The sequence below is a fragment of the Polypterus senegalus genome, chromosome 7 (genome assembly GCF_016835505.1).
Source record: "Polypterus senegalus isolate Bchr_013 chromosome 7, ASM1683550v1, whole genome shotgun sequence".
NCBI classification, from domain to species: Eukaryota; Metazoa; Chordata; class Cladistia; order Polypteriformes; family Polypteridae; genus Polypterus; species Polypterus senegalus.
Window position 1 is genome coordinate 173,267,473 of NC_053160.1, and position 24,579 is coordinate 173,292,051.

At 38.0% G+C, this 24,579-nt stretch overlaps 1 protein-coding gene across 2 annotated transcripts in view; it reads left to right on the plus strand.

Annotated features, from left to right (window-relative positions):
• The window catches only part of spock3 (SPARC (osteonectin), cwcv and kazal like domains proteoglycan 3), a 411,929-nt gene extending 388,943 nt beyond the window's left edge, over positions 1–22,986 (plus strand). For both annotated transcript variants that reach the window (XM_039759614.1, XM_039759615.1), the window contains 4 exons: positions 11,140–11,361; positions 12,326–12,388; positions 16,663–16,800; positions 21,288–22,986. In XM_039759614.1, coding sequence (XP_039615548.1) covers positions 11,140–11,361; positions 12,326–12,388; positions 16,663–16,800; positions 21,288–21,454 — 590 coding nt within the window. In that variant the 3' untranslated portion in view covers positions 21,455–22,986. The remainder of the gene's footprint in view (positions 1–11,139; positions 11,362–12,325; positions 12,389–16,662; positions 16,801–21,287) is intronic.
• Positions 22,987–24,579: the final 1,593 nt, after the last annotated feature.

Sequence of the window (24,579 nt, forward strand, 5' to 3'; positions counted from 1 at the left end):
TCGCATAGTGTGGGGGAGGAACGATCTCCTCAGTCTGTCAGTGGAGCAGGACAGTGACAAAAGTCTGTCACTGAAGCTACTCCTCTGCCTGGAAATGACACTGTTCAGTGGATGCAGTGGATTATTTATGATTGACAGGAGTTTGCTTAGTGCCCGTCGCTCTGTCACAGATGTTAAACTGTCCAACTTTACTTTAGCCTGACTTCTTAACAAGTTTGTCCAGGCGTGAGGTGTCTTTCATCTTTATGCTGCCACTCCAGCACACCACCGCGTAGAAGAGGGCACTCGCCACAACGGTCTGGTAGAACATCTGCAGCATCTTACTTCAGATGTTGAAGGATGCCAACCTTCTCAGAAAGTATAGTCTGCTCTGACCTTTCTTACATAGAGCATCAGTATTGGCAGTCCAGTCCAATTGGTCATCCAGCTGCACTCCCAGATATTATTAGGTCTGCACCCTCTTCACACAGTCACCTCTGATGATCACAGGGTCCATGAGGGGCCTGGACCTCCTAAAATCCACCACCAGCTCCTTGGTCTTGCTGGTGTTAAGGTGTAAGTGGTTTGAGTCGCACCATTTAACAAAGTCTTTGATTACCTTCCTGTACTCCTCCTCCTGCCCACTCCTGATGCAGCCCACAATAGCAGTGTCATCAATGAACACGTGGCAGGACTCCGAGTCATATTGGAAGTCTGATGTATATAGATTGAACAGGACCGGAGAAAGTACAGTCCCCTGCGGCGCCCCTCTATTGCTGAACACAATGTCAGACCTGCAGTTCCCAAGACGCACATATTGAGGTCTGTCTGTAAGATAGTCCACAATCCATGCCACCAGGTGTGAGTCTACTCCCATCTCAGTCAGCTTGTCTCTAAGGAGCAGAGGTTGGATGGTGTTGAAGGCGCTAGAGAAGTCCAAAAACATAATTCTTACAGCACCACTGCCTCTGTCCAGGTGGGAGAGGGATCGGTGAAGCATATAGATGATGGCATCCTCCGCTCCCACCTTCTCCTGGTATGCGAACCCTTTATAGCAATTATACTGCATAAGACAAAATTATATTTCTCATATCTTTAGGTTTTGTTATGTTATTTATTTTGAAATGCCATTGTTACTTAAGCAGCTAACTTGCTATTGACTTCACAGGTCAAATGTTATTGAAATAGCTGCTTCTCTTTTGTATTTAGTGCACGGGTCCTCACTTTTTCAGTTGTCATTATTAAATTACAATTTAGAGTTCAAGTGCTATAAACAGTGAAATAAAAAGAAGAAAATGAAAAAAGTTAACTCCTGGAAAAATATAAATGTCACACTGAATTGTGTTTCTAATGTCAAAATCAGAGTAGGAAAAAGCCAGGTAGTGATATAATGCATTTTATTTTAAGCAGCATTAACGTTTCCCCAAAAAGTGTCAGTTAACAAAGAGCAGTCACAGGTGCAAATGGCAAGAGCAGCAACGTTACAGACATTTCTGAGTCTGTGATCATTGACAAGCAACTGATTCAAAAAAATAAGACTTTTGAAAAGAAAGAAAACAACCGAATCCTAAAAAGAGAGATCATAATGTCTTAATCATACTTGCTAAATTGTTTTAAAAGGTAAATTAATTGTGCCATGTACTTCTTGATTGACACAATAAAGGCTGAATCTGGCATATAAGGACACATGTACTAATGATAGGAGCCCAGTTAATGTTAAGAATAATTTGGACCAAAACCTGCACCCACTGCAACCTGCAAGGACCAAGTTGAGTAGGTTTGACTTATATAATTATTTTTAAAAAAATATTTTTTTCCCCCTAAAACAGACGCTTGGAATAAGTGACCAAGTAGTGTGTTAGACAGTAGGACCATAGGGACTTTTAAAACTTGACTTATTTTTTATTATAAATTATTTTTATTATAATAATATTTATTATTATTATTTTGGAAGAATTAAGTGGATAGCACTGGTGAGCTTTGTTGGGCTGAATGGCCAGTTTTTTCATTATAAATCTTTATCTCTCTAAAACTGGATGTGATCCATCAACTTTGTCACCAGATTTGAATTCAGCCACCTCAAATCTATAAAGAACACCTAAACTTTTTGATAGGTGTGAAAACAATTTATTTTTTATTTTTTTTCCCCAGATCAATGTGTTTCCTCTACCTCTGAATTTAATAGGTGGGCTTATAACTAATCTCAATCACCCACCCAGTAATCCATAAGCTCCCTACCTCCACCCTGACCTTAAAGAGGGGTAATGGCCTTTTTAAACCCAGTAGTAAACTGAATTAATGTATCAAATTGCTGTGAATTGGTAAAGGGGGCATACAGCAGCCAAGTTGTCTATGGTGTTTGTACTTTTACTTTTGTGCATTGTTCCTGTTCATATTATAGCTGCCTTTTCGCCAAATGGCTGCCAAAATCACCCTCACCTTGTGCTAGATGTGCGACGCAATGCAAGTCTTAGACTCAGTGTGATAACTCGGAAACGATCTTGTAATTAGTCACAGTTTGTGATTTATTTGTGGTGACAGTTCCAGCGCCTGAGAAGAGGCATGATTTTATCAACTGCCGTTTTTAAATGTGACATGCCGTCTGCATAAAACTTGTTTACAAGTTGAATCAAGACAGAGCTAATACTGGAAGATAACATCATCCGCCCAAAGCAAAAGAATCCTTCCAACCCTCACCCACTTTCACTAATTTAATTTAGGATGCAATGCAAACAACTGTGCCCTGATCTGTGCTTATTATAAAAAAATAAGAAAATGTGTGTCTATTAATTGTTGTATGCCCTTTTTGTGAGGCCTTTTGAATGTTATTTAAATAAAAATATACAATTTTTGGTATAAAATGACATTCTTCACTCTTTTTTGTTATCAAGTTATTAAACAATAAAGACAAAATAACAGAATATAAACAACCATAAAATAGAAAGGAACCCAACCTTAACCAAGCCTGCCCCATCCTGAACCAAGAGCTAAATATTCAGGGAAAATCTAGTCACCAGAGAAGAGGAGTGGAGAGTTAAAGAATTACAAATTAGTTACAATACAAATATTAAAATAAAAACATTGAGAAATGGTTAACAGACAAACTAAGTGAAGGTATTGTAGCAAACCAGGATTTAAACAATCGAGCAGCAGTAGTTCAAGTTTCAGTTGTTAGAGGCGCCAATAATCTGTGCTGCGGACAATTGAAGGTGTATTAAATTGTAGAAGGACGACTGCCAATTCTCCACAGTGGTGTGCTCACTTACCCTCCAGCGACAGGTAAAAATGAATTTGACTGCCAGGTTACCAAGATGAAGTAATTTCTGTTCAGAAAGTTTACATGGAAGCATTGAGAGGTCTAAAAGAAGAAAGATTACAGGCAGCGGAGGAATACTGAAAGAAAGAAAAGAAGACAGTGGGTGACATATGCTGGTCCAAAAGATAAAGACAGGAGGGCAGTGCCAGAACAAGTGGAGAAGAGGGCCAGGAAAACCAGGTTGACATAATTGACAAAGAGCATCATCGGTGAGACAATATTTATGTGGAGTGCAGTAAAGTCTGCATAGAATTCTAAACTGGATTGCTGATAGTTGGGATTTCTACAGCAAAACCTACCATTGGAGAAAATATTGTCCCAGAAGAGGGCTGAAGAGAAAAGAGAAAGTTCTCTGGACCAAAGAGGAATCAAGGCTAGAGGTTTTTAGTTTCCCTGGGAGTGAAAATACAAAATAGAGAGTACAATGAGTGGTTTGTCTGACAGGATCTTTTGCATTATTGAATTATTTATTGCCACTATTATGTAGTAAGTTCTATGTTCCATGTCTCTAAAATGGAATTTTGCAATTAGTACCATGCACTAGTAAAACCTTTCAAGGGGAAACTCTACATGTCATTGACTTCTTTTGAGCTGAATATTAAAAAAATAAATAAATAGAGTATATTTGCTATTTCCTGCCTTGTGCGCATTGTCTCATACAAGGAAAGATTAAAGGAACAAAACCTGTTTAAAAGGTGACATGATTGAATTTTTTTAAGATTTTGCAGTTCGGAGACCCGGGTTCGCTTCCTGGGTCATCCCTGCATGGAGTTTGCATGTTCTCCCCGTGTCTGCGTGGGTTTCCTCTGGGTACTCCGGTTTCCTCCCACAGTCCAAAGACATGCAGGTTAGGTGCATTGGTGATTCTAAATTGTCCCTAGTGTGTGCTTGGTGTGTGTGTGTGCCCTGCGGTGGGCTGGCGCCCTGCCCGGGGTTTGTTTCCTGCCTTGTGCCCTGTGTTGGCTGGGTTTGGCTCCGGCAGACCCCCGTGACTCTGTAGTTAGGATATAGCAGGTTGGATAATGGATGGATGGATGGAAGAAATTAGTCTATTGGAACCCAGCCGTTACTTTAAAATGAGTTTGTCAAGAACACGGGGATGCAGTTGGAAACTTGTTATTGGTGAATTTCACACAAACATCAGGAAGTTTTTCTTCACACAAAGAAACTTAGGCACAATGAAATAAGTGCCCAATTAGTGTTGTAGATAGTAGGACTCTTGGGACAGTTCAAATCTCGAGTTGATGTTAGTTTGGAGAAATTAGGTGGATGAGATTGGCAAGCTTTATTGGACTGAATGACTTGGTTCGTGTTTATTATGTTGCAATGTTTTAATATGAACATATAATATCAAGATACTGGGCAGTACATTGGGGCATGAAAGAGAGTCATCTCCTCACAAGGACTGAGTCTGAGTTTGGCTTTATGTGGAAGTGCATTTGGAGTGCAGTTTCCACATTCACCCCACTTTCACTACATTTGCATTTCCTGTCACAATTCAAAGATATTTTAACTTTAAATTAGAGAGATGATTATGTTCCCTGCAATGGGCCACCCACTCAATTCCAGTCCTTCTGCCCATTAATGTTAGATGAATAATAATTTCACAAAGTAATCTATTTAAATATCTTGGCGTGGCATCCCAAGTGGTGCTATATTCAGTTGTGTTTTTGGAATGAAAATTTAAATCACTATGAAAATGCCATAATTAAGATTTTATGACAGTTAAAAGTCATTAAGACCACTTTCGGGAATTTGTAAAGGTGGAAAAAGCTTTTTGTGCCTGGTGCACTTCTTGTGATGCTGAAATTTATTATTGTGTCTACTGCGATGCCTTTTTGCTTTTCATATGGGCACTGTCATTTCGAGCATTTTTGTTGCTGTTTCTGTGGCTGAAAACACCTTTGCTTGCATTTACTGTTTGTTTGTTTCTCAATTCATGGTTTTGAAATTCTTGCTGTGCTTTTTGAGTATGGTTAACAGTTAATGATTTCTTTCCTCACCTCCCACTTATTTCTATTCCAGAAGAGATATTGATCTGTCTTGGGGACTTGGGCAGCATGTCTATAAAATATAAAAACATTTGAAAATCCCTTCCTTTAAAAGATCTCAGAGCACAGTGAGAAACTTACTCTCTTACTCAACATTTCAGAAAAGGACTGGAAGGCAGTCACGTACAGAATGTACCCTAGCTCCATATGTGCAAAACATTCAATTATTTAACTTAAAATCTTTTATCGAGCACATTTGTCTCGTTTAAAATTGTCTAAAATGTTTGCAGGGCAAGACCAAACCTGCGAACTTTGCAATCGAGCTCCTGCCTTATTAGGCCACAGGTTTTGGGCCTGCACCAAATTAACATAATTCTGGATGAAAATTTTTTTATTCTTTACTTCACTATTAGCACGTAGACCTTATCTTACTCTGGAAGAGGAAGAATCCTAACCCACTTCTTGGGTAACTGATGTTATATACCATTTGAGGATCTTTTTTAAAACCTGGCAGGACCTAATCAATAACATTTTAGAATAAGTATTTATATTGGGCGAAAAGACTCCTTTCTCTCTTTACTTTTACTAGTTTTTTAACTCTCTTTATTAGTTTTGCTCTGGCTGTTGGCCTTCCTCTCTTTCTCATGGGTGGGGGTTGATTTGTATTTAGTTTTGTTAAGTTTGACTTCATTGTATGGAATGTTATATGCTTTTAACACTAGAATTACCAAATCTTACGAAAAAACTCGTAAATCTGGCCCACCTTAAATCCGTTAATAAATTCAATAAAAGATCCAAAACAAAAAAAAATGTTATGATTTGGCCGTGCGTGTTTCTTTTTTAATTTTTTGATTTTCAATCTCCCGTACCACTTTCTTTTCTTTTTGTTATTGATTTTAATTAAAAGCAATAAGGAAGAAACTTTTGAGGAACACAGGAATAGTTTGATTAAATAAGTCTTTATTCAGGCACCGGTGAGTACATGGATTCATGCTTTGCAAAGTAGAAGAGCAAAGTTCCCTTTTTCAGTCAGTTTTTTTATATTTTCTCCCCAAACATTCCCCTTATTTATCACGCAACCAAAAACTGTGTTTACGATTTTTTTGTAATCCAATCACATTTGTGTCTTTCATCTCATTTTCTATTTCTCCACAAGAGTTTCTCCAGGTCATCCTGGCTTTGTCTGCATGTCACAAGTCACTTTAAGAGGCTGAGTTTTGAGCAGATATAAATCTCCTATTGAATATGGAATTGACAGGATGAGAATTGTGATAAGTACAACACTGACCATACTGCTTTCAAAGGGAGCTCCCTTCAAGTTGTTAGAGGTCTGTTGGCCTTCCTCTATTTCTTCTTCTTTTTCCCCCTACTTCTTCTCTGTTTCTATAATAGGTAATGGATGATTGACTGACTGACTGAAAGGGTAAGAATTATAATGACAAGCACAACATCAACCATGCTACTTTCACAGGGAGCTCCCATGGAGGTCTAATGGATCTGATGGTCCCCCTCTATTTATTCTTCTTTTTCTCCTACTTTTTCTCTATATTTCTATAATAGGTAATTAACAGAATACTGATTGTGATGAGAAGCACAACACTAACAGTGCTCCTTTCACAAGGAGCTCCCTTCAAGTTGTATCCCTGATGGCTCCCTCTATTTCTTTTTCTTCGTCTTCTTCCCTCTTTTTCTATTAATATCTAATTGACTTAATAAAGAATGTGAATAAAAGGACAACACAGATCATGCCACTTTTGCAGATAGCTCCCATGTAGCAGTACCAGGGTCTGATGGAGCCCCTCCATTTCTCCTTTTTCTTCTCCCAATTATATTTTGTCTTAGGTATCTGTCATAATTTGATTTGTGGTCATGAGGCCTGTGACACCTTTAAAGTCCTAAGCCGGAGTGAGATTAATCCTCAGAAGTTATTAAAGTTTATTAAACATTTGTCAGGGAAAAAACATACAACAATAAGACTACCAGATGGAGACCACTCTCTCTGTTGTTTCCCGGTTAAATGTTTCCAAGTTCCACTGAACTTTCCTACTGTATATTATTGACTATATGGACACAAGACAGATTAGTTTTTCTATGCCAAAACCATTATATGCAGGGAAGAACCCAAGCCTGAATGGGGCACCAGACCACTGCAGGGCATACCCACACCTGAATGTTCAGGGCCAACTTACAGTTGCCTGTCAACCTAAACCAACACATCTTCAGGATGAACAAACAAACCATAAGGATTCTTAGACTGTCCTAATATGTAGTGCTCAGGCTAGAATTTAAACTGAATACTAAATCATTACTCTTATTAATGAAATAAATTACATTTTATCCCAAGAACAACCACAAAAATCTAATGTTCTTAAAAAAATGTAAAACATTTCCTAATTCCTACTAATTCCATCAAAACCAAATGAGTAAAACATTTTGTGATTGTCGAGCAATATATGAGAGGTGAACCAATAAAACTTTTATGATTGGTAGGACTACAAACAAAGAAATTAATTATGCCATATATTCACATCTACTCAAACTAATGCATGTCTTAAGTTAATATGCATTTTACAATATAGTGTAACTAGACAAGAGCATAAAGGAATCTGGAATTGAACAGAATTTAATCCAATGGAACAGAAAATTCTGAATCTCATGGAACAGAGCTGCTGAGAATTTGTCTTTATTTAACAGCCATAGCTTTTACAATATCCATCTATCTTTCCATTGTTTTACCTGATTAATCCAAGGTAGGGTCACAAAGAGACAGAGCCTCTTCCAAACATAAAAATTGACAGAACCATAGAAAATATCCAATTGGCAGCACAATGTTTTAATGACCGAGGAACAGATAAACACTTGGACACTTATGTCAGCTGGTAGCCCTTAAAAGGACAATTTGTTACACAGCGTCCAAACTCTAAACCTCCTTCCTTGGTCATGATCCACACTTCTGTTTCCCATGAGACTCTGTTCCTGTGTCCAGCTTAACCTTTGCTCTCATCTTCAATATTCACTGCTGATGCTGAGTCAGTATACAGTATTATAGGCAGGCTAGAAAGAGGGCAGTATGAGACATACAACTAAACAAGCACAGACTGTGGGGCTCGTGGACCTCGAGCCTATCCTGGCAGCAATAGGCAACAACCACAAATTTTTCCTGGGCAGTCTTCCATATTCATGCCGCTGTTATAGACTGTGTTAAAGGTTATGAGGAAGAACTATTTCTTCTTTAGTCGGCAAAACATTGTATGTAATAAATCTGTGAACTTGTGATCTCAGACCAGCACACAGTCACCTAACCCAGTTTATCACTGGACTGTGGAATCAAACCAGGACAGCCTGGCGAACTTCTACAATAACACAGAAAAATATGCTGGATCTGCACAAGGGATACCTGACCGAGTTTAAAATGGGACCTGGCAGATGTCTTCACCATGCTTTTTATTAAAGATACACTCCAGCTAAAAATTTTTGATTTTTAATATGTTACTTAGCCCATGTAGTCTTCTTCTTCTTCTTTCGGCTGCTCCCGTTAGGGGTTGCCACACCGTATCATCGTCTTCCATCACCTGCATGTCCTCTCTCACCACATCTATAAACCTTCTCTTAGGTCTTCCTCTTCTCTTCTTCCCTGGCAGCTCTATCCTTAGCATCCTTCTCCCAATATACCCAGCATTTCTCCTCTGCTCATGTCCAAACCAACACAATCTCGCCTCTCTGACTTTGTCTCCCAACCGTCCGGCTCGAGTTGACCCTCTAATGTGCTCATTTCTAATCCTGTCCATTCCCATCGCACCCAATGCAAATCTTAGCATCTTTAACTCTGCCACCTTTAGCTCTGTCTACTGCTTTCTGGTCAGTGCCACCGTCTCCAGCCCATATAACATATCTGGTCTCACTACCATCCTGTAGACCTTCCCTTTCACTCTTGATGATACCCGTCTGTCACAAATCACTCCTGACACTCTTCTTCACCCTCTCCACCCTGCCTGCACTCTCTTTTTCACCTCTCTTCCACAATCCCCATTACTCTGTATTGTTGATTCCAAGTATTTAAACTTAATGTTGTTTGCAGTAGTGGCCAAGGAAAAAATTTAAACTCACGTTTTCATGGAGGAAAGACAAAACAAAGATTCAGATTGACTGGGACCCAACGGTGGCCAACTCTGGATAACAACAAGCAATATGAAAAATGTCCATGGAAAACAATTACTCACATAACTCATGTCACATAATCAACATGTTTGTCATCCATTCATATTCTTCGAACTTGCAAAATATATGCATTATTTTTCTTGTTTCGCAAACCTTGTGTTGCATAATCCACATGTTCTTTATCCAAAAATATTCTCAGAATGTGCAAGATACATGCATATGTGCATAATGCAATGTGTTTGGATTGAAGATCTGCCTCTTCCCCTCATTCATTGGTAAGGAATCCTGTTTTCAACACTAATCGAATAAAAGTATATTCAACTTTTTATTTTTTTTATTGAATTTATTAAAAGCTATTAACATTAATACAAACAAGTCCAACTTCAAGTATATCAGACTTGTTTTTGCTCCTTGCTTTTCTAGAAGAAAGAAAAGAAGTTTAAGATTTGACAGGAAAAGCAGATAATAATCAGAAAAAAATTCCTTTCCTCAAAATTCACCAGTTGTGTTTTGGTACTTTTTTTTTTTTAATACAACAGATGCAGTGCCTTTGGGTGTATGTTTTTCTTTTTTTACACTTTAAATGCATAAATGTTCAGTAAGCTGAGAAGGCAGTTATGCACAATGAATAGGAATTACTGTATGGAATCATATTTATTTGCATAATGAAGACTGAACAGAAATGAATGCTGTTGAATAAATATTATGCCAAAAGATGTAAAATTTTTTAAAATAAGTTTCTAACCACGCTCAATTTTCTTAAGATCAATGAATTGAAAAATGGAGGTTAATTTGGAAACGCAAGCATTTTACATGACTACTTCACATCAGGAGGAAGGAAAGTTACCAAAATTAGTTAAAAAGCAAGTTTACATATAATTTAGAAATATGTATATTTAAAAATGTATGATGAATGTATTTTATGCATTTTTAGGGCAAACATTTTTATATTGAAAAAGTAATTACAATAGTTGGTGCATTATTGGTTCTTGCCTGGCAGCCAAGGGTGCCACAACCATAAAATTGGATTCAACGATTTCATTAAACTAACATACAGATTCTTGTTAATGGTGTGCACCTCTGTGGCACAGTGGGATAGTGGAATATGGCCCATTTGCCATTTGCTTGACGTGTGGCCGTTCTCCATTTGGCTCTTTCTATGGCTTCTCTTTGCCTATTTGCTGTCCCCACAATATCCTGAACACACGCTTGTTAGATTGATTGGCAACTGGAACGGTGTAAGAGAGTGTGAGTTTGGGTATGAATGGACCCTACTGTGAAGTGGCTCCTGGTATACATAGTATGCTGCCATAATATATGTTATTCTAGCCCAAAACCAATTAAAACAAGTAAATGGAGAAACTTTTGGTTAATCACTGCCAACTCAGAGGTTTACAGACATTTTCTCTCTCTTTTTTTTTTTTGGAGTTTTCACATGTGCAGTTGGGCTTTCTCTGATTTTACTCTCACACTTGAAGGGCCTACAGTATACTTTGGATTGACTGGGGGTCTAATGTGAGAAAATGTGCTCCATAATGGAGTACCACCATACATAGGGTTTGGTCCTGCCTTTCACACAATGATACCAAGAGAGACTCTGAATATAATCTAAAATAGGAGTGTATCGGCAACAGTAAATCAATGAATCAATGATTGTTTTGACTTAACATTGTGTTCTGCTTTCTTTTGTACTAGGGTTTGACACAAGTATCCTCCCTATTTGCAAGGATTCTCTCGGCTGGACTTTTAACAGACTAGACACAAACTATGACCTTCTTCTAGATCAGTCTGAGCTTGGAAGCCTGTATCTCGACAAAAATGATCACTGCACTAAATCATTCTTCAATACTTGTGACACATACAGAGATGGCTTGATTTCCAACAATGAATGGTGTTACTGCTTCCAAAGGCAACAAGGTAAGAGTGTAAAAGAAAATGTCCATTCGGTCATCCAGTGCCATCTTAACAGTGGCAATATCATAAAAGAATACTCCACCCAAATATGGAAAATTATTTTAATAATTATACAAATCAATTTGGTGTATTCTCGTAAAAATATTTAGACAGATTTGGAAATGAAACACATAATAACAATTGTTACATTGTAAGTACATTTCTATTTCTTTGAATATTTATTGAAGGATTCACAGACTTTAGCTAAATATTAAGTTAAGTTGTGTTAATTGAAAATCCAGTATGCAGTTGGTAGTGAAGGAGAGGAAACGTAAACACTGAATTTATAAGTAAAAAACATAACTTAATAACTTAAAGTAAAAGTTAACAATAGGGTGTCATGTAGTTCTACACTGTAGACACTTTTCTTATTCAAGATTTGTATGGATTGTAGATTGAAGCTCCTCTTCAGTCTCTGAACTGGACTTAACCAGGCTGCAGTCTAGAAAGGTGGCTATTGTTGGGATGGCTGGTATCATTGATGATTTTCTTTGCCCCTGGTCCAACACCCAGTGACGTGCTGAGCTGACCATACCACAGTCTGTAGAGCTTTGAGGTCCTGCTGTGTGCTGTTCCCAAGGACAGGAGGAATATTAATGCACTGGGAAATGAAGCAAAACAAAAAAGGTCATTCTGCAATCTACTGAATCAGGAGTATTCACGTTTTCACACATGGCTTGTGAATCTGGGTGTTATTTTTTGTTGAATAAATAATAACAAAGGAAAATTTGTTATATATCACCTGGGCTTAGATGTAGAGAATCTAAATTTACTGTTCGTACTTGACAAGCACTTAATGATTTTCAGTTAGGTCCTTATATATCAACCCATAGATCTGAAAGAGAGTTTACTTTCTTTTACACATGACTGTGTTTAATGAATTTATACTATATTGAGTGGAAATTGTTATTTTTACGGTTCATTTCAGATCCTCCCTGCCAAACAGAGCTCACCAGTATACAGAAAAAGCAAGCCGGAAGGAAGCTCTTAGGTAAGCCTTTCTGAATGTCCATAACTCTAATGTATTAAAAAACAGGAAAATACATTCTTAGCTTTGGGTACGTTCGCAAATTATATGAAAAGCACCTACTGCAATAGCTATGTCTGTCTGTCCAATTATTCCCAATTATACACACACAATTAAAAGAAAAACAAAATCAATTAATGTATTCTTGTAAAAGCATTTACACAGATTTGCAAATAATACAAAAATAACAAAAAGTACATGTGTGTCTATCCACATGAAACACCTCAGCTCCCAGTGGACTGATGGACTGTTGGAAACTGGCACACTTATTCTTCAAGGAAATGTATCGTTAGGACAGTTTGCACTGAAATATCTTGAACATGGTACACTGTTTACATTATTTAAATTGCAAAATCTCCCAATAAAAAGCATGGCCAAATGTGTAGACTTGTCTAACCTCAATACAGTGAAACGTTTTCTGTGACCTCAACTGCAGATTAGTTTATGGTTTTCGTGTTACCTAGAGCAGTGGTCGTCAACTCTGGTCCTGGAGGACCACCGTGGCTGCAGATTTTCATTCTAACCCTTTTCTTAATTTGTGACCTGATTTTGCTGCTACTTAACTTCTTTTGAATTAATTTTAGTTGACTTGTTTAAAGATTTGCTCCCCTGAATTTCTTCCTCGTTCCTCTGAATTGCTTCATTTCTTTCCTTAAATGGCACCCAAACAGAAATGAAATGTGAAGTGATTGAGCCAACAGAAAACCAACTAAGTCAGGGCCTCAAACTCAAAGCAATTTCACTCCAAGCAGTTGGTTAATTACGTGTTGATTCTCATTAATTAAAATCGTTTTTTAATTCCATGGCTTGTTGCTGCTCTCATGGTGCAACAACAGACATTTCTGAGCTCTGTTCAAATGTTTTGTGGACATGAGCAGACCAGCATTCCTGAGACCTTCATCTTTCCTTATTCTCTGATATTGTATGATGGACACAGTTTGCTGGTCATGTTTTGGTTCATTTTGTATCTCACTGTTTGGTGGGTAATTAAGGAGAAAGAAACAATTAAAGGGGTCTAAGTCTTCAAGAGCAAGTCAATTAAAATGAATTCAAAACAAGTTAATTAGCAGCAAATAATTAGCAGGTCACTAATTAAGAAGAGAGTTAGAATGAAAATCTGCAGCCACGGTGGTCCTCCAGGACCGGAGTTGGTGACCCCTGACATAGAGAATGGTTACTTCAACTTGTGTGTTCTTTATATTTTTACATTTTCCCGTTCAACAGCTGCTCCCAATGTCAAAACAAAGAAACACAGGCAGTCGTGTACGTTAAAGCAAGTGCACCTCGCTTCAGGACACAGACTCTATTTAATCTAGTGTAAGTTATGGGGGGCTCTCATCTATCCCAATATTACTGAACATAAAGCTGGAATCCACCTTGTTGTTCTGCTCCATGGCAGATTGTGAAGGGAGGGCAGAGAGAAAGAGACATTAAAAGTTTGCAAGAGGTTGAACTTGAGACAAATATTTTAGAGGCAACCAAAACCAAAACATTTGGTAAGTAAGAAGTCAAAAAACAGAAGCAAGAGGTCAAAGACAGAGAAGCTGATAGCAAAATGCAGAGACAAAGTTTTTAGAGAAAACCAAATAGTCTTGGATGTTGCTTCTTTAAAGGCGACCGGCTTTTAAGTTGACCACTTCTTAAGGCAATTCAATATGTAGGTCAATTTGGTATTTTATACAAACTCATTAATTTGGTTATATTGCATTTGAGCGGTATTACTTTAATACTCGTAGTTTCTGTTATTTTTGTGATGAAATGTAAACTTTTTTTCTACAAACCGGATTCCAAAACAGTTGGGACACTAAACAAATTGTGAATAAAAACTGAATGCAATGATGTGGAGATGGCAAATGTCAATATTTTATTTGTAATAGAACGTAGATGACAGATCAAACGTTTAATCCGAGTAAATGTATCGTTTTAAAGGAAAAATATGTTGATTCAAAATTTCACGGTGTCAACAAATCCCAAAAAAGTTGGGACAAGTAGCAATAAGAGGCTGGAAAAGTAAATTTGAGCATAACGAAGAGCTAGAAGACCAATAAACACTAATTAGGTCAATTGGCAACATGATTGGGTATAAAAAGAGCTTCTCAGAGTGGCAGTGTCTCTCAGAAGCCAAGATGGGTAGAGGATCACCAATTCCCACAATGTTGCGCAGAAAGATAGTGGAGCAATATCAGAAAGGTGTTACCCAGCGAAACACTGTAAAGACTTTGCATCTATCATCATCAACTGTGCATAACATCATCCGAAGATTCAGAGAACAATCTCTGTGCGTAAGGGTCAAGGCCGTAAAACCATACTGGATGCCCATGATCTCCGGCCCTTAAACGACACTGCACCACAAACAGGAATGCTACTGTAAAGGAAATCACAGAATGGGCTAAGGAATACTTCCAGAAACCATTGTCAGTGAACACAATCCACCATGCTATCCGCTGTTGCCAGCTGAAACTCTACAGTGCAAAGAAGAAGCCATTTCTAAGCAAGATCCACAAGCTCAGGTGTTGTCACTGGGCCAGGGATCATTTAAAATGGAGTGTGGCAAAATGGAAGACTGTTCTGTGGTCAGACGAGTCACATTCAAGTTCTTTTGGAAATCTGGGACGCCATGTCATCCGGACCAAAGAGGACAAGGACAACCCAAGTTGTTATCAACGCCAGTTCAGAAGCCTGCATCTCTGATGGTATGGGGTTGCATGAGTGTGTGTGGCATGGGCAGCTTGCATGTCTGGAAAGGCACCATCAATGCAGAAAAATATATTCAGGTTCTAGAACAACATATGCTCCCATCCAGACGTCATCTCTTTCAGGGAAGACCCTGCATTTTTCAACAAGATAATGCCAGACCACATTCTGCATCAATCACAACATCATGGCTGCGTAGGAGAAGGATCCGGGTACTGAAATGGCCAGTCTGCAGTCCAGATCTTTCACCTATAGAGAACATTTGGTGTATCATAAAGAGGAAGGTGCGACAAAGAAGGCCCAAGACGATTGAACAGTTAGAGGCCTGTATTAGACAAGAATGGGAGAGCATTCCTATTTCTAAACTTGAGAAACTGGTCTCCTCGGTCCCCAGACGTCTGTTGAGTGTTGTAAGAAGAAGGGGAGATGCCACACAGTGGTGAGAATGGCCTTGTCCCAACTTTTTTGGGATTTGTTGACACCATGAAATTCTGAATCAACATATTTTTCCCTTAAAATGATACATTTTCTCAGTTTAAACTTTTGTTCCGTGATTTATGTTCTATTCTGAATAAAATATTAGAAGTTGGCACCTTCACATCATTGCATTCAGTTTTTATTCACGATTTGTATAGTGTCCCAACTTTTTTGGAATCCGGTTTGTATATTGAGGTCGCCCTTTTGAACCCCCCTGATATTTACTATTCAGTGTGGCATTTGTACTCCATCAACATTAATTATTTCCAGAGATATAATTTTGTCTATTTTTCCACCGCATCGCACACAAAAGCAAGGGAACGATGGGAGCACCAGAACCTCTGCTCACATCATGTCGCTTCGTACCGCAAGCTGCAAGTAGTAAGTCTGTGATAAGCCGAATACCGCTACACTTTCCACTCATGGGACGGAAGGACAATCTTGACCGCTTTTATATAGTAAGAGAGAAGAAGAAGATATCGCACAGTCTGGAGTACAAAATCATCTTTTACCTGGAAAAACGAAACTACAAATCCCATCATACATTGCAAAATGGACGGGGCATGTGTAAAACTCCGCGCCTGCGTAGCACTCACGGGACGGAAGGACAATCCTGACCGCTTTTATATAGAAGGATGCTAGTGATGCAACTATGAAGCCACACCCCTAGCAACTACCATGACAACAGTAGCACAACACGACAGTGCCAGTGCCAAAACAAGATGACACCACAGTAAAATATAATTTTAAACTACCGTAAATATCTATCAGTGAGTGATTTTGACATCATGACTGTTGTCCCTGTGTTTAAAATACCAGGAAAATCTATAAAATTCTGAAAATAAGGGCAATCATAACACTTGTACTTCTACATGTATGATGTCTCCAGTGGAAATTACATATAAATGACTACCTAATAAATACTTCCAATTGCAATCACTTTTTCAATGTGTTCATTCGTTTCAATTTAAGTGGCCAATGTAGGGACATGTATTTCCATGCACATAGTTTATAATTATGCTGTCATGAAAGACATCCAAATTTCAAAGTGTGATTATATTTTCCAGGATTATACATCCCATCCTGTGATGAAGATGGTTACTATAAACCAAACCAGTGTCATGGAAGCACAGGACAGTGCTGGTGTGTAGACAGATATGGAAATGAGATTACAGGATCCAGACGAAACGGAGCATCAGACTGTGGTATGTATTCTGCAAAAATGCATAAGTCTTTAGCATAAAGGTTAGCATTGCTTCCTCATATTTAATAATTTTGCATATATAAAATAACAAGCAATAAAAAAACAAAACAACGTAATATATATAAACAGAAAATTTGGTATATACAGTATGTTATAATTACATATATGAAAATAGAATGCCATAAAGGGTTGGGAACCTGCCAGTTGCACCATTTAATAACAAAACAGAAAATAAGATCACAATGAATCAGACTAGTAGGACGTCACGGATCCTCATATTCTCCTTGATAATATGCTTCTCTGTAATGGACTTCTGATGTCTAAGTGTACGGGGTCTAAATGGGCACGGACTTCCAGCACTGCCGTTGTTTAACCAGCTCCTGAGGCGGAAGGGACTGTTCTTCTGGAAGAGTATCAGATTGCTGTTAATGGCCTGTCTCATCGCAGGACTCATCCTCTTTCCTACGAAAGAAGACGTAATTAGTGACCACGCCAGCCCTGTTGTTGGTATTCTTGTTTGAGACAATGTACATATTAATGGGGGACTCAATGCTCCTGAATGTTAACAGTTTAAGTAAGTGCCAAAGTATTGATATACTAAACTAAAAGCATCTGCCATTGAAAAGTCTAAGGTTTTAAAGAACATAAACCACTGGAACAGACAGACATTGAGAAAAAGGAAAATAAAAATGTGAAAGGCTTAGTATGAGCTAATCACGATGATTGCCAGACATTAAACATTAATATGAACAGCTCCACCTTCAGCTGTGTTTAAATTCTAAGATGAAAAGGTCCTTTTGTAATATTGTTAGGTTAATCATTAAAGTATTTCAGGGTCCTATAGATAAGGGCTCTCTATGTTCTACCCTAGTTTTATTTATCCTTGGAATTTTAAAAACACCTAAAACATTTGATCATAGTGAACACTCTGTAGTACAGGCATTAATACAGCTTTTTGGTTAAAATCTATATAAATTCACAAATGTTTTGATATTATTATGATGGTTTTTTGAGTAATTAATAAGGTCTCTGAAATAAGGAGGGATGTGGGAGGGTTAAAATTGTATGGCTTTTTATATTAACAGGACTAATAAGTGACAATCCTATCTAGAATCCAGTTTAGTAATTAAAGAACTACAGCTATGTAGTCATACTGCCATGATTAGAGCTCACAACCATAACAAAAACAGGTTGAGGCCTTCAAAAAGGTCACATAAGCAGGCCAGGTTCTCCACTACCCTATCCAAAACAGGCCGGCCTCTAACTACTAGCTTCAATGTTCGGTCTGAGTAGGCCCCTTCTTCATCTTTTTCTTCTTCTCCCTCCTCATGTTTTCCCATTTCTATGTAGAGTTCATGGGCCTGATCAGCCTTCTTCATACAGCTCAGTCTTGCACCTCATCCCCAATCAGACCCTCTTCCTTCGCATCTTGTTTTACTTTATCCATCTTCCTCCGCTGTGGCCTCTCTCAGAGACCTTAACAGCCTGTAAGAAGAATCTGGATGAGATATTGGGACAATTTAGCTATTAGCTTGTTTGTCGGATTTCTTATGTTCTTATGTAGTAAAGAAATACAAACAAGATTCAACTCAAACCCTAGAGAAAGAGACAAAGAAGAGAGACAAAAAAATCTAACTTTTTTTTTTAATGAAAAACAATTTATGGTATAAGTCCAAGCAGGCTTATTCTAAAATAATAGCAATGTGTTCTTGCCATACTTTAAAAAAGTTTTGGATTTGTCGTCCAAGAAGGAATTCGATTTTTTAGATTTGAGATAATATGCGTCAGCATTTACCCACTGAGTTATTAAAAGTGGACTGGCTCTCCATGCTAGTAGTGTACTTTAGTTTCTCAACTACTGTTAGCTATTGTTTATAATGGTAGTTTGTTGCAGTGGGTCCTGCAGTGAGCTTTGATGATCGTTCTCATTCACCCCCACCCCGCTCTCACGACTGCACTCATTTCTAAAAGGGGACAGCTCTCACAATTGCTCTCAGTTCAGCAAGGGGGGCAAACTCTGATGGTCCCACTCTGTTTACCAAGGAAGACACCAACTGCTGGGTCAGGAGGACACTTACATGGGAAAAGGTGGGACGCGACACCAGTAAGTCTGAGAAACAGTGGTACAGGTTATACAATCGATTTCTCCCTATGCACTTTAATCCCACCTGGGAGGACACCAAATATTGCCATTAATGGATTAGGAGTGGTTGTGACAAAAAGGCTATCTGAGAAGTATTTTTGTCCAAAATTAGGTTAATTGGTGCATTTCCTAAACATAAGTCCTAGGTAGCAGCACTCGGGTTAGTTCTTGCTCTGGGTACATTGTCAATAATTTTAAACATGATAAATGTGATCAATGAAAGACCTTTAGGTGAATTATGGAATGCTTGGTGCATATACAGTCAAATGAAAAAGTTTGGGAACCTCTCTTAATTCTTTAGATTTTTGTTTATCATTGGCTGAGCTTTCAAAGTAGCAACTTCCTTTTAATATATGACATGCCTTATGGAAACAGTAGTATTTCAGCAGTGACATTTAGTTTATTAGATTAACAGAAAATATGCAATATGCATTATAACAAAATTAGACAGGTGCATAAATTTGGGCACTCCAAATTTTGGATGGAGGTATTTTTGACCACTGTTCCATGCAAAATCTCTCCAGTTCAGTTAAATTTGATGGTTGCCGAGCATGAATAACCTGTTTCAAATCATCCCATAGATTTTTTATGATATTCAAGTCAGGGGACAGTGACAACCATTCCTGAACATTGTACTTCTCCCTCTGCATGAATGCCTTTGTAGATTTCGAACTGTGTTTTGGGTCATTGTCTTGTTGGAATATCCAACCCCTGCGTAACTTCAGCTTTGTGACTGATGCTTGAACATTATCCTGAAGAATTTATTGATATTAGGTTGAATTCATCTGACCCTCGACTCTAACAAGGGCCCCAGTCGCTGAACTAGCCACACAGCCCCACAGCATGATGGAACCTCCACCAAATTTGACAGTAGGTAGCAGGTGTTTTTCTTGGAATGCGGCGTTCTTCTTCCGCCATACAAAGCGCTTTTTGTTATGACCAAATAGCTCAATTTTTTTGTCTCATCAGTTCAAAGCATTTTGTTCCAAAATAAATCTGGCTTGTCTAAATGAGCATTTGCATGGAACCAGTGACTGTTTGTGGCATGAGTGCAAACAGGGCTTTTTTCTCATAACGCTGCCATACAGATGTTCTTTGTGCGAATTGCGCTGAATTGTAGAACGATGTACAGATACAACATCTGAAGCAAGATGTTCTTGCAGGTCTTTGGAGGTGATCTGTGGGTTGTCTGTAACCATTCTCACATTCCTACGCATATGCCGCTCCTGTATTTTTCTTGGCCTGCAAGACCTGCTGGGTTTAACAGCAACTGTGCCTGTGGCCTTCCATTTCCTGATAACATTCCTTACAGTTGATCTCTGAGATAGCTTTTTGTAGCCTTCCCCTAAACCATGAGACTGAACAATCTTTGTATTCAGATCTTTTGAGAGTTGCTTTGAGGATCCCATGCTGTCACTCTTGAGAGGAGAGTCAAAGAGAAGCACAGCTTGCAATTGACCACCTTAAATACCTTTTCTCATGATTGGACACTCCTGTCTATGAAGTTCAAGGCTTAACGAGTTAATCCAACCAATTTGGTGTTGCCAGTAATCAGTATTAAGCAGTTACATGCATTCAAATCAGCAAAATTACAAGGGGACCCACATTTTTACACATCCAGTTTTTCACATTTGATTTTTCATACAACTAAATACTGCTTCACTAAAAATCTTTGTTCAGAAAACACCCCAGGACTCCTAGGAAATGAAAGGCATACCACTGTTATCTTTTTTGTTGAAAGTAGAGTAAATTATTATGCAGACTGAGAGGGGTTCCCAAACTTTTTCATATGGCTGTAGAACTAAAATATATTTAATGGATGACTGACTTCCACTCCTTTTCTAAGATGCTGATTAAAAAGTCCTTTCCCACTGTCCCCTAGTATCTTTGAAGAGCAGAATCTTTAAACAAAATATGTTATATTGATGAAATGCTCTCTGAGTCTTTATCAAAACTAATCAGTATGGCCTCTGGGATTGATATTGATGCAAGATACTGATTTTTGGGTAGGTTTCTTTTAACCAGATTTCTTAAGTTGCATATAAGAAATAAAGTGTGTAGCTAGAAAGTTAAATTTACAGCATGGTTCTCCATAATATAAAAATATATTCTCCATATAAAGATCTTTATGTATCTCAATCCCTAATATTTTCCATAAGTTAAACACTAAGTAGGACTGAAAAGGTGGGAAAAGGTGATTATCATGTATAAGAGCAACAGATGCCTTGAAATGTGTCCTGCATTGGTTCCATATTTTTAATAAATGTTGGACTACTGGATTGCTGGTAAATTGTGATAAGCACACCTCTGATTGTCTGTGCTTGATGTTTTGATGTTTTTACTAGGAGTTGAGCTTGAGACCTCTGGTGACTTTAGCAGCGGAGATTTCCATGAACTCTCAGATGATGAAGACGGTGAGGATGACTTCATAAATGAGGAAGATGAAATTGATGATGATGATGATGAAGATGAAGGTGACGATGAAGAGGATGATGGCGGATACATATCATAGTTCCCTGTCACCATAAACTATTTGAATTGCACGTTTCTAAGCTGAAGTCCCTGGCAAGTCACTTAACGTGTTATCAGCCCAAGGATTTTGCGGAGTGTGTATATTTTGTATAGCTAAATCTTCAGACATTACCAGCAAAGGCACTGAAGCTTTTTTTTCCTTGTAAAAATACATTAGAAATGTGGTCGTGGTTTTGAAATTATTAAAACAAAATGGCAAGACGACAAGTTTAGATGGGGGCCATTTAACAGGAGAATTGGCAAAAAACATAAACTTCACGTGATGAACGTCACGTTATGACTGAAAAATTCTGGAAATATAGCAAAAATGTTACGTGCCGTTGTTTCCTTTAATTCCTTTGACTTCCTTTCTCTAGGGGAATTGTTCATATTTTTAGTAGCTTTACCAACAACAGCAGGATAACGTTTAAGCTTATATGACATCATTCTTCTTTCTGAATTTATCACATAAAACCGGATGGGTGAGCAGCCATATTGGGAGGATTAACAGTGTGTGAAGTCTTTTAATTTGGTGTGTTCAGTCTCTAAAACAGGGTATATGGTGTAATCGAAAGAGTATTAAGACATAGAGAGGCTTCCTTTATTTTAGTTATTGAACCAAACCTTGACCTAACGTAGCTTTTTATAGCCAATCATTTCTAACTATTCAAATGGATTATTATTGTATGCCGCATGGTGCAGGTCATTTTTCCAACATATACTGTATATCTATTTTGTTTTGTTTATTGCTTGTGTTATTTTAAAATTTCCATGTATTTGCATTATATGTATTATGATATCTTGTAGATAAGCAAATATATACAGCTCTTTTAAAAATGTCAATACTTATTGAAAACATTTCTTACCATGAATCCTAAAATTTAAAAAGCAAACTTTGCTGGTCCAACTTTCACAGTCACTATTGCACATATATGCACATATATGGTATATAAATCTCAATATTCTGTATATGTGGCTGAGTGTATGTGTGTGAGGCCATTTTGTATTAAACAGAAATGACCTTATTTATTATTAGTTTATAAACTGAGGCTGTATTGTAAGGTGCCTTTAAGATATAGATATAGAACATTTTTGGCATGCCTAAGAAAGTTAAACTTTAGATTACAGTTAAGTACATACCCTGTCAAAAATTATTATATTGTCAAATGTCATGAAAATATGATTTTTTAAATTTTATTACTTATGATTATGTTGCTAAACCTCTTTATTTTTTTGCAGTGACCTTGAGTTTAATAGTATGAAATCCAATTCTTTCTTCTAGAAAAAGAGCATAGTAATGGATTGAATACAGATGTGTCTGTCTTTATATTGACAAACATGTTTAGATTTACTCGGCTTCAGGCAACTTGATTGATGCTGCCCTCCAATACAAACATATTTTATTTCTTAAATAATGTTTCCAGTTTATTTCAGTAATACAAATTATGTTTCACGGTTAGAAAGCAACAATATATATTTTTTTTTACTGTTCATGTATAATTTGCAAAAATAAAGATTGGTAGCCAACTGTTAGGTGCTGTTCTAATCTTCCTTTGTCAGCTTCTTCTTGACAGTGTCTCAAGGTGAAGTTTGCTTATACAATGAAAGATTTAAACATTTGCATACATCTGTGCTCCTCTCTTTTGTATTACATTACTTGCTAATCTATTCTTGTTCCACATTACTTACCAAGCAAACAAATACACAACTGTTAACATTCCTATGTGACAGCTTCACTGACTGAAGTGCACGGGAGGCGATTATATCGGTGAGTCCAGAATGTGCCTCCTCAAGTTTATTATCTTCATATAAAAACATAAGGCTTGGGGTTTTCAGCAGGGCCTACAGATGACCTGTTGTTGGCATGGGGAGACTTTTTAAAGAATCAGTGGTGAAGAGAGGCTAGTCAAAGTTTGAGGTCAAAGTTTGGCATCTAGGTCAGTATCTTCCAAAGTATACTCTAAAAAACAGGTTGTCTGAAAAAACACTTGGGGAAAAAAAAGATCAGGAGACGAAAGGACAAAAATAGGGGATAAAGCAAAAAGCAGTCTAGATCTGTTAAGGGTAATTTGGTTTTATAATAGTGCACTAGCAAAGAAGGGATTTCAAAAGAGAGGATGAAAGATGTAATCCAAGGCAGAAAAGGGGTCAAAACTGAGAAGTCTACCTGTTTTATCATGGAGGTGTTTTAGGTGCATCTATCTTAACTTCGATACTTTTATTAAGTAAGTTTTTACTAAGTAAGTCCACTTTACCAACTCACCTGGTTTGGAAGGAGACACAGCTCACAGATGTAATGCGCTTGCAGCTGGGGCAATGGATATGAACTACAACCAAAACTGGCTGCTAATGTGCTTCACTTTCTGTAATAGAGGATATCTTCTCTTTAATCATTTACAGTGATCCCCCGCCTATTACGGAAGTTACTTTCCAGACCCATCAGCAATAGGTGAAAATCCTCGATATAGAAAGACCATATAAATAAACATTTTTTTAATAGTTTTAGCCTTAAAATACCCCTCCCACACACTTTAAACACATGTATACTTACTAAAACACACTTTGTAAACACATATTATATGTGGATGTTGGGCTAAGGATATGAGTAACATAATAATAATATGTAATGTATATGTTGTGACAAAAGCCACAATGAGACATAGCAAGGTTTGGGGCAGCCACCCATATAATTTGGTTTCCTGGCTGCAAATCGTCTTTTTAAATGATAGCACTACTGTGCACAAAACCAAGTCCAATACAGAACTGAGGGACTATGGAAAAGATGTAGGTTTTTAAAGGGGAAGACAGGAAGTGAGATCGTATGGATCGGGCTCATGGTCTTCAGCCATTGGTTTGAGTCTGGACGTGACATCACAGGGGCCGGGGCTGGCAAGGTCTTCTTCCATAGGCTCGGTCCTGGCAGTGACGTCAAGTGAGCCAGGTGGGATCTCCCGTGAATGGTCTACAGGAAAGGAAGAAAAAGAGTCAGTGCACTCTGCCACATCCCAGCATGCTTCGGAACTGCCCTTACTCAAGCCCTTTAGCTGCCTCCCATGCGCACGTGTGTGACAAGGCTCCCCCCCTCAGCCCAGACCCTAACCGAGAGGTCGTGAACCCGAGAATGAG